The 11,334-nt window shown below is 41.1% G+C and overlaps 1 protein-coding gene across 1 annotated transcript; it reads right to left on the bottom strand.

Annotated features, from left to right (window-relative positions):
* Window positions 1-1,236: 1,236 nt before the first annotated feature.
* On the bottom strand, window positions 1,237-5,487 carry LOC109242423 (transcription termination factor MTERF9, chloroplastic). Its single transcript, XM_019409284.1, has 7 exons — window positions 4,988-5,487; window positions 3,628-3,706; window positions 3,484-3,558; window positions 3,380-3,393; window positions 2,610-3,302; window positions 1,851-2,282; window positions 1,237-1,747 (listed from the first exon to the last, which is right to left on the bottom strand). Exons 1-6 carry the CDS (start codon window positions 5,255-5,257, stop codon window positions 1,968-1,970), a joined length of 1,446 nt encoding a protein of 481 aa, XP_019264829.1. The 5' UTR covers window positions 5,258-5,487; the 3' UTR covers window positions 1,237-1,747; window positions 1,851-1,967.
* Between the last annotated feature and the right edge of the window lie 5,847 nt (window positions 5,488-11,334).

Below are 11,334 nucleotides of genomic sequence, written 5' to 3'. Positions count from 1 at the left end.
TTTTGCTGCTTGAATTTTTAAAGTCATTAAATCTTTAATATCTTAAGTTAATTTTTATTTCTTTTTTGTTTTTTTTGTTTTTTTTTTTTTTTGTATTGTAACTTACTCCAAAGTATAAGTAGTCATAGGTTATCTCAATTTATATTTTTCTATATTTTTTAATTTTTTACCTCCCTATTTCTAGCTAATATAGAAAAAAATCTATGAGTGTGTCAATATATAAATATAAATATAGATATATAGATTAGATTTATTTAAGATCTATTTAGATTATGTATAAGATCTATTTCATTCAACTACTTCCATTAATTGTGTTTCCATTTATAATTTTTAATTATTATTAATGTCCTAAAATTGCCAAGTGGCTTCATTTTAGCTTGCCACTTGGCTTAGCCACATGCTTTACTACTCTCCTTTTAATATAATATAGATAGATCTTAAATATCTTTTTCCAACTTTACCCCCAATGATTTTTAGATTTTTTTTTTTGAGAATTAAAGATAGTTATATTATAACTAAAGATGTTCCAAACTATTACAAACCATAGGTGTGTCGCTTAGGATAGATTGATTTCCCAAACTAGCAAGGATATTACAAACATATCCTTCTAGATATTTAACAAAAAGTGGTCTTCCTCTTGATCATAAGCTAGCTTTTGCAATTTTTTTTGGTTTCCCACCCGATGTCCGGTACCCGCATTGGAGCCCGACTATATCCGGATTCGCATCACGTAGGGCCCCATTCGGGGGAAGTGCTCCCTACCAACGATTTTTCCATATCCAGGGCTCGAACTCGACACCTCTGATTAAGGGAAGATCAGCCATCCACTGCACCACATCCTTTGGTGGTCATAAGCTAGCTTTTGCATTACAAGAGGTGGCACAGCAATAACAGTTGTTTTCTTTAACTTGGACTGGTTGGAAGCTCTTTTTGCAAGCAGAAGAGCAGCAACTCCGTTTACAATCGAATACTTCAATTATCATTGCATTTGCCTTGACGGCAAAATACTAAAATTGATGAATATATCCATACTTAATCTTCATACACCCTCTAAAATAGGCTTTTACAGCCTTTTTGAATACAGAAACACTATACAAGGTAAATGGTTAATTGGTCTACCGCATTAAGGACATTCTGAAGTAAGACAACCTGCATCCCTGCGGCGCAGACTGTCCAACATACACAGGAAAAGGAAAAGAAATAGAAAAATGCTGCATCTGTCTGAAGCAATAGAAGTTTGTCTAAATATTATAATTTGAACAACCAAAGGATAAAAGAAGCTTTTTACCGAATGTCATTTTACAACTTTTGCGCTCATATTATGCACCACATCAAAATAAAATTATTTTCAAATGTAATAGAGAAGTAGAAAACAAATCAATTCCAATAAGTGTTCTTAACTGAGATTCTCTCAGTAATGAAAAAGTCTAGAAAACTGCCTTGTGAAAATTTGCAGCAAGGAACAAAAGTCTAGTAAAATGGCCCCAGATTACAAAAGCCTGAAAGGCACAGCCAGCGGATGATGTCAAAATTCTGTGCAGTATTTCACAATATACCACTGTATCCATATATAATTACACTTGCAATTAAATTCCCAAAAAAATTATAGAAAAACACATGCTTCACCTTGAAAATATATGGTTCTGTTCGTGCAATTTGACTTCAAACCTCAAGGTAGAGAAAAGGTCACACTTCAACAGCTGAAATTGTATGTCTTAACTGTGTAAAGAAGAAAATGACCTGGTTCCTGTCATGAATTATCAGGATTAAAAGATATAGAAGATTATTCAGTATCAAGTTAAGAAAAACGAAATAGTGTTTGAACAACATAAATACAGATGCTTGCTTACCTGGGTATGTGTATTGATCTTTAATTTTCGCCTAAGTGCTTCAAAATCCTTTCACAAAACTAGCCTTATAATAAATCACAGGGCAGAAGCTCTGTGCTACCAGTGAGTTCAAACATATTATCGTCTTTCATATTTTCTGGCAAGTTCTTTTAGAAGCAATCTCTGCCGAAAATCAAGATATTTGTCCAAGCTAGTCCCTGCCCACTGCTGACAAAAACATTCATCAGTTGGGACCAGTGAACTCAATGGAAAAGGTCCCTTCGGAGCCCTCTTTAGAGAAACCAAAAACCTATGGCGTGGCCTAATTCTCTGATCCAGCGACAAGCTTAGGTACGTTGGATATTTAGTCAATGATCGCACTTCATTGCCAAGTTCATTAACCAAGTACAAGTACTTAGGTTTCAGATTCCCCTCAAGTGATAGAGAAAACACCTGCATGTATAGTCATTGTGAATATATGTCCACTATAATCTAACAAATCAAAAGACTGAGAAATCTTTCATAATATTGAAGATTCCATGCTAGCGCAGCTCTAATTCTATGAAACGTCATCCCTTTCTCTAATAGTACTATTTTTAACTAAAGCCTGTTATGCTTGGAAATCTATTATGAAGGAGCAGAATATTATGCAAAATATGAGATAGATGTAAAAAACCCCGATTTCTATGAGTAGGACGGAGCAGCATTTTCTACATTGGTGAGACAACCCAACCATACTCACAGGTGAAGAAATAAACTGCAGAAGGCAATAAAGCTGACCTGTGTCATGCTAGTCAGCACTTTCACTATCTCCGAATTGCGCATTCCGATGCTCCTCAAAAACTTAATCCGGGGAAGCAATCCATCCTCAATGCTGTAGTGAAGTAATTGAGGATGCTTCCTAACCATTTTGACAATACTATCTCTGGGTGCACCCAATTCTCTAGTTAGAAAATTGTAGCGGGCTGTCCATGAAGTTTCAATCCGCTGCACCAGAATTTGAGGGCTTAGCTGCACAACTTTAGCGAGGTCATTCTTCTCGATACCAACCTCCTCAAGCAAGTACGTCACTGTGGGTTTTAATGAATTTTCCACACTATAGGAAAAAAGGGATGGAGTAGCAGTAATTATATGCCCTATTCTTGAGTCTGGGATTCCCAAACTAGCCAAAAATGTGACATGGGATTTCAGATTGTTTTCCACAGTATATTCAAGAATCTGAGGCTGCCTTAAAATTATCTTCCTGATGTCTTTATGTTTGACACCAACACTCAACAAGAACTCCAACCTTTCCTGTGCAGAACCTTTATTTATTTGAAGGGAAGGCATGTGCCTTTCGTACATCTGGATGAAGTGAGAGTCTTTAAATCCAAAAGTACTTAGGTAATCAAGAAGTGGAAACCATCTCTCATCCAGATCTAGTTCCTCTGCTAGATGACTAAATCTGTCCTTAGCCAAGCTCCCCCTTGCCTCCTACAATGCAACAACACATGATTTCACAGCTTATGGTTGAAGCAAAATTTAGAGCTTGACATGCTAACATTTAATACCTTTTCTCTGCAATCTGCATGCAAGAAAGTTATGCTTAGTCAGTTTAGTTGAAGCATTTTAGCGTACTCTTGGGAACTTTCATGATTTTTATTGCTCGACTTGCCTTGGGTAATCTCAGGAGTTAGCCTCCGGTGTCCCAACTTCGCACCTGATCCTCTTTCTGGATGGTGATGACCGTCTGCACGATACGCATAGCATGTAATTTATGTTCCTTCCAGCCATTAAGAAGAAAAGACTGGACACATACCTCGTCTGATGTGTGCTGCATTCTGAAACTTCTGGCGCTGCCTATCGTGGCCAGAAACTCTAACATCTAGAGATTCATCCTGGGTGATTAAGACACGGTAATAAAACAGGAAAGGCAGAAGCATCAAGTTTCCTCAAATATGAAAGAAAAGCGGGAGGGGGAGGGGCAGGGGAAGGAGACTGTAGCATCAGCAACCAAGAATAAAACGCCAAAAAAACTCAACCAAGGTTGTCTGAACAGTGTTCTAATGTGAACAGATCAAATAAAGACATAATTTCTCAGTTTGTAACAAGCAAGCAATTTGAGGATACAAAATCCAGACAATCATCATCATGAAATTGAAGATAAAGCAGGTAGAGTCTATGCTGCAATAGCATAAAAGTGTTATCTTCGTGCAAAAAGATACAACTCCATGACCGAAGTATGTGCTGCCCTCTGTTCCAGTACTTGTTTTTTTTTTCCATTCAGCAATTAATTTCTTTTAATCCTAGCGATTTACAATTTATGCAACATCATTCAGCAACAAGCTAGCTGTACCTCATACTAAATTGCAGAGGTACATTCCAGTTCCCCAAGAGATTTACCCGACTAATTTTGCTATGTTAAGTTGAACTCACCCACGCAAGGTTTAGTTAATTTAACTATGGGATCCAATATCAAACAATTAAAGTGTTATCTTTAAGGGTAGTTAATTTAATACCATAAACTAATATAAACAATGAAAATATTACAGAGTATATTTATTGGTTATGGTTAATATACAATTGTTTTTCTATTTCTATCATGAACGTTGCTATGAATGTTAAATATAATCAACTAGCAATTGAAGTTCTCAACTACATTTATTAAACACGTATAAAACATACTATTAATTAATTATAAAGCCAATAAAAGGTTATGTAAAGTAAAACACATGAGCATCTATTAGTTGTAAGTTCTCTATGCCAGCAATAAAGCCCTCTAAAATTCTTTGTTACTTCCTTTTGTTTGGCTTTGGTAAAACGCTTTCAACATTTTAAACTTCTATGAGATCAATTCCCCCTTGTTTTTCCCATAACAGTAGCGTCCGAGCCAACTTTGGCACACCTCAACTTTAGATACAGCTATTAAATGCTCCCATCTCCCCATGCCCAAATTCCAGTAGAGTATTAACATGATAGGTAATTGTTCAGGAAGTTAATTTCTTTTAGGACGGCCGTGCCCGAGCCAGCTTACAGGCACCTTGACTATCCTATCGGCTACTGCTACCTCCCACCAACAAACTAATGGGTAACTCTAGAGTTGCCAAGACTTAGACAGATAATAAGACACCAAAGTTAAAGGCAGCAAATTGATAGAATTTTGCAAAGAAATAACTCACATCAGAAGTCAAAACGTCGTCGTTTTCCTCTTCTTCATCTTCAATACTGTCAGCGTCGTCAGCATCGGAGTCAGAGTCATAAGGAGAAATTGGCTGGCCGAATCTAGACTTGCGATTGGGCTTGAGAATCTTCTGATTGGTATGCGAAGAGACAACGAAGATTCTGCTAAACCTGAAGAAGCTTCTTCTGTTACGAATTGGGGCATTGAATAGCGAAGATTCTGCACCGGGAAAACTGATTTTGAGGAAAATGGAAGTGTGAGCTGCCATATTATTGAAGATAGTGAAAACAAACAAGGAGTATAAAAGGAATATACTCTAAAACCCTAAAATTAGGGGATTGGAAGTACATGATATGTGTGTGGAGGGTACTGTGTCCATCTTATCTTCAGCAAATGCAGAAGAAAATGGTCCACGGAATATCATTTAATTGTTCACTGTCTTTACTCCTCGCAACTGTCCCTAGTGAGACAGTGACTTTTCCCGCTTGAATTTTTACTACACTTCTTTTCCGTTGCTTTTGCTTGGAAAGCGGAAAGCAAGAGAAGATTTAACCAAAGGACCCGTAAGTTTTGAATTAGGGAAATGACCTCTATTTTTTTTTTTTTTTTATGTGTTATCTCGAAAATACGAGTAATAATTACACTTATTTGTAGTTTTAAAGATATGTGATTTAGTTCAATGCTAGTTAATAACCTTGGAGTATACCGTGTAAATGAAAGAAGTAAGTAAAATCAAACCAATGTACAAGTCAGTCTCGACCTCGAGCTAAGACGGCCTCGAGGTAGGTTAAGAACAATAAAGTAAGAACAACAAAGCAAAAGGACAATTCTGATGAAATATGAGCAATAAAGTAAGAGAGTATATTCTTTGCTAATGATTGATGATGGTTACAAATGATTGGGGTCCCCTTTATATAATAGGGAACCCTAAATAAGGTACATTTCTACTTACAGTGAAGAATCTTATTGGGTCAACTGTATAACCGCCTAGTACGGATTCGTACTAACTCGTACGAATCTATTCCGAAATTTTTGCCATGATCTTGGGGACGTGGCGAGAATCTTGCTCTTTCTGTTACAAACCCATAACGGCTCCATCTTGGGGTTGGTCATACTCGGCTTCGGTACTCATCATGCACTTCGATCTTCGAGCCTTATGTTCTGCCCTCGAACTCGAACCCGGTCCATACTGAGTTTATTCCTCGATGCGAGCCCTTTGTTACTCGATGTGAGCCCTCGAGCCCACAAAATCGAGGATACATGATTTTACCATATACAGATAGTCCCCGCATTTCTTAGAGTAAAATGATAAGAAACGATTTGAACCTCGATTTTCCGGAGCCCTTGATGATGACGCCATTCCTGTGACGTAGGCGCTCGAAGTGACCGAAACGTCCCGTCGGTTCACTTCCCCAAAACATTAAATGCTTCTCCAGTGGTGGTCGGCCACTAGCGTCATTGAACCGTCGCCGCTCACCTATAAATACAAGGTTTAATTTCGGAGAAAGCTTTACTTCAATCCTCAAACCACCTCTAAACTTCTTCTATACCTCCTTCTCTTCATCTCATTATCAGCTACTCCCGTTCCTTTTAGTGCCAGAAAATACCAAACTCCGTCTATCTCAACTTCCTCTAACTCGAGTTGATGGCGAAAATTTCAAAAGTTCCCTAAAAGGAGAAAGCTTCCTCCTCCCGGCTGGCCAAACTTGTGGCGGCGGCCCTTCACGAGATTATTCCCGGCCCCTGCGTGATAAAGAAAGACTTCAACGTTGAAAATTTCCCCGCAATCCCAGGCCGATGCGAACATGTATCCCGATATATTAGTTCGATAACGAAGAAGCGTCTAAAGTCCATGAAGAAAGACTGTGGCTGGGGGGACGAGGTCGTGGTACAGATCCCCGACCCCGAGGAGAGCATTACTACCCTTGTGGAGGGGTTCTTAAGTATTTACACTTACCCCTTCACACTGGGTCCCCTTGATCCAGTCGTGATTGACTTATGCAAAAGATATAAAGTTACCCTCGGCCAGATCCATCCCTCTTTCTGGCGTATCGTGATTATGCTGCGCTACTTCTCTAGCAAGGCTGAGGGATTAGAGTTTACCCTTAACCACCTCGTTCGGTTGTACTGGCCTCAGCTTTTTCGAGGGTTGATCAAGCTTCAACGTCGATCAAGCAATGCCTTCTTTGTTAGTAACGATGAGGATATTGACTGAGGCTGGATGAGCCGGTTTGTCCGAGTGAGGACCTCGGATGTCATCCCTAAGGGAAAAATTTCGTTCCCGGAGAAATGGAATCCCATTCTTAAGTGAAGTCCCTTTCCAGTATCTTCTTATACTCCGTTCATGCCTTTTGTAATGCCTTTACCTTTTATGCAGTTGTTGCTTAGTTGCCCCATGCGATCCTTGACCTCGAGGGCTAGGTCCGAAAACTGGCCGCGACCTTCTCGTATGACGAGCGCAAATGGCGTGACTTATCAAAGGGCAAATGGGAAGCTAAGCACCACTGTTAGTTCTTCTCCGAGGTTTTTGATGCTTCCCCTTTTATTGGAGATGTTATCTCACTTATGCTTATTTTTCACTTGTGCAGGCATTGGAGATGTCTTCGAGATAAGGCCAGCTCCGCCCGGGGAAGAGACCGAGTCCCCGGTCCAAAAATTGGGGAAAGATAACAAGATGAAGAGGGATTTGAAGCCTGAAGACCCCCAAGACAAGAAAGCACCTGCTCGAAGGCAGAGAAGGCAACTCAATCAAGTGGACATACACTCAATCCACCAACTGAACGAGGAAGAAGAGGATGAGTTCGAAGAGTCAGCGTTGGTGACCCGAACCAGGATGCCAACTAAGGCCGTCAAATTTTCTGATAGGAAACCCTACCTCGTGAAGAGGAGGCTCCTAAGAAAAATGCGGGAAAGGCCCCCGAGTCCCTTGAGATCGAGATTATTCCCCCTCCTTCAACAAGTACACCGGAGGGGGCAAGTGCCGAGAACTCTGAGGCTAATCAGAGAGCCTCGAGCGACGAGCTCGGGGCCATGACAATAGGTCACTCCCCTCCTCTACCATCTTATTCCAAGGAGGCAATAGAGGACGCTCAAGCTCCGCGAACGCCCGACCCGAGCAAGGTCCTCGAAGAAGATCCTTTTCAGGATTGTTTTACTGGGGTCGATTATGCCGCCGACCTCAATGACGCATCTACCCTCTTTGAAGAGGCTAATCGTCTCTTCTCTCGGGTAAGCACTAACTCTTATTGTTGCAAAATTTTTTGTTTTCTTCTCCTTTTGCGTTAACTAATATCTCCTTTTTTTGTGTAGGACATTACTAAGTTTAGAGCCGAGTTGAGCCAATGTGAGGCCGAGCTCAAGAGATCCTCGGATGAAGGGAAGGCCTTGAGGCTCCTTTACAGTAAAAAGGAGGAGGAGCTCAACGACTTACGAGCAGATTTGGCCAAAGATCATCAAAATGAGGCCGAGCTAGACAAGCAGGTAACCCTCGTTTTGCAAGAGTATGGTCTAGTTGACCCAACTGTGAGGGACAACACTTCAGTGTAACAGCTGCAGCAAAAATTGGACATGATCGGGCAACTTCGAGGGGAGATCGATCAAGTTAAGGCCGACTGCAACCAGTGGTAGGAAAACGTGGATCAACTTGCTGGTGAGAAAGAGGCTTCCCTAGCCAATCTGGCCTCGGCTGAGACTCAGCTTCGGGGAGTCAAAGTAAAAAATCTAGCCCAGGCCAAGAAGATCGATGAGCTCGAGGCCAAACTTGCCGTAACCGGGGCTGAGGTTGTTGAATCCAGGGCCGAGATCGAGAGGACAAAGGCCACAACTGACAAGACTATTGCTGTGTACCTAAAGGATGCCGAGGCTGCTCAAATGGAATTGAGGGAAACCTCTAACCGGGAGAAACGGGTCAGTGATTTGGCCATGTGTCAATCTCTAAGGGAGACCCTCAAAGAGATCCATGCTCGAGGTTTCGACCTCACCGAGGAGATAGCCCAAGCAAAAGCACTCGAGGCCGATGCCAAGTTCCTCGTGTCCTCCGACGATGATGAAGGCATCTAGAACGGGTCCGATGATGATGCTAGGCCCGAAGGAGAAGCTGCTCCCGAGGGACAGACCAGCCCTGGGCATAGATAGGATTTTCCCTTCTTATTGTATCGTTTTTTTTGTAAGACCTTTTATCGGTCCCTTGTATATATCTTTTTAACATATATAAAAGAAGAACTTCAATATTTCTTTCCTTGTAAAATTCTTGCAATGACTTCATCCTCTTTAACTGTGTGTTATAGATTTTATCTCAGACGTTTTCTTTGAAACTGCCATGGTCGAGCTCGAATAAGTTCGAGCTTTTGGGCATAGACCTTTACAGGCTCATACTGGGTAATGGTGAGTCCCTGAGCCATGATCAAACCATTACTTGTTTAGGTTTGGGGTAATCGAACCCTTGGGTTCAAATTGAGTGAGAGCGAGGTCTCGAACTCTAATTGTATTGACCTTTTAGGCTTACCAAATCGGCCTTTAGGCTCTTTTAGGTTAGCCCTTAGGCTCTTTAAGTTGGGCCAATTTGGCCTCTATGGTGGCTATAATTTTTCCCTCTTTTCGGCTAAAAGACTTGGTGAAAATTTCTTTATGCCTTAGCATGTGTTTTTGTACCTGTTGGGTTTTTTGAGGGTTCAATTGATCGGAACCCCATTTGTAATCCGTTTGTGTTAGAATAATTTAATACCTCTTGAGGCTTTTTCGAAGGCTGATATTATCGAAGCCTTTAACTTATTCGAGGGGCTGATTTTATCGAAGCCCTTCTTTGTTTGCTTTTGCCGAGGGTAGCCTTATTTAACCGATTTATTAAAGTATTAGAAGGCCTTTAACTTATGGCGGAAGTCGGACGTCTCCGAGGTACTATTTTCGGCCATAGCCTTTTTAGATGACCATAGTCTTTAATATGGTCGTAGCCTTCGGGTGCGTCTCTTAGACTTGTTTCCCGATAACCTTTCGAACTTGTCTAAAAGGTTAGTCCCCGAGTATGATGGCCTTGGCGTTTGCGTCGGGGGATGCCTCTTTGTGGTCTTATAAATTCGAGTTTTAGATATTCGAATGTGTTGACTATCGATGACAGTCCCCAAGTATTCGAGGTGTATTTGTGTTTTGGCCCTTGAGCCATTTCTCACAGAATTACAAGTATGAAGCTCGTATAATAGTAGACTTCTTTGAGACACAAAGTGTTTTGCTATAGAAAGAATGCTTCTTTGAATAATTTGATACATGCTTACATGTTTTGCCATCGGGGCTCGACTATTCTATATGGACACGATTCATCCGACGTTTGGCCCATTACACTGTTTTCCTATCGAGGCCCTCTTTGGAATGAAGTATTTTCCTCGAAAATATAACCTCCGAGGGTGATGCCCCCCAGTATTCGAGGTTGATTGAAAAGAAGCCTTGGATACTGTTGAATTCTGCTTAGGTAGCACATAGTTGTTGCCTCATTAAAAACCTCATCGGAAAAACCCATTTGGGACAAAATCCGATCTAAGGGAAAAAGAGTGCAACGCGTGCTTTAAAACCTAAGGTCTTCGTGTAGAAAGGTTCCCTCGACGCTTTAGATCGAACGCCTGCAATGGGTCAGTTTTAAATTCAAATGGAAAAAAGGAGTATGTCAGACCTTAGCAGTAATATCATTTGAATAGTGATACATTCCTATTGTTCGGCAATTGTTCGCCTCCCGTCGTGCCAAGTTTGTAAGATCCTTTACCGACAACTTCGATGACTTGGTATGGTCCTTCCCAATTCGGGCCTAGTTTCCCTCCATTCGGGTCTCGGGTATTGAGGGTGACTTTTCGTAGAACTAAGTCCCCAATTCTGAAGTGTCGAAGGTTAGTCCTTCTATTATAATATCTCTCGATTCTTTGTTTCTGCGCCGCCATCCAAACAAGTGCAACTTCTCATTTTTTATCTAGTAGCTCGAGGCTGGTATTCACAGCCTCGAGATTTGACTCCTCCGATGCATGTCAAAATCTGGCGCTGGTTTTCCCAACCTCGACCGGAATCAAGGCCTCGGAGCTGTATACTAACGAGAACGGGGTCACCCCCGTGCTGGACTTCGATGTTGTTCGATCCAAAGAACCTCAGGTAGAACTTCTCTCCATTTTCCTTTTGCATCGTCCAACCTCTTCTTTAAGTTTTGAATGATAGTTTTGTTTGTTCACTCGGCCTGTCCGTTCCCGCTCGGGTGGTACGGTGTTGATAAGATCCTCTTTATTTTGTGTGCTTCGAGGAACTCCGTTACCTTGTTGCCGACGAATTGCTTCTCATTGTCACATACGATTTTGGCAGGTATCCCGAATCGAC

The sequence above is a fragment of the Nicotiana attenuata genome, unplaced genomic scaffold, assembly GCF_001879085.1.
Source record: "Nicotiana attenuata strain UT unplaced genomic scaffold, NIATTr2, whole genome shotgun sequence".
Taxonomy (NCBI): Eukaryota; Viridiplantae; Streptophyta; class Magnoliopsida; order Solanales; family Solanaceae; genus Nicotiana; species Nicotiana attenuata.
The sequence above is the reverse complement of the archived record's forward strand: the minus strand, read 5'-3'. Positions and strand labels throughout refer to the sequence as shown.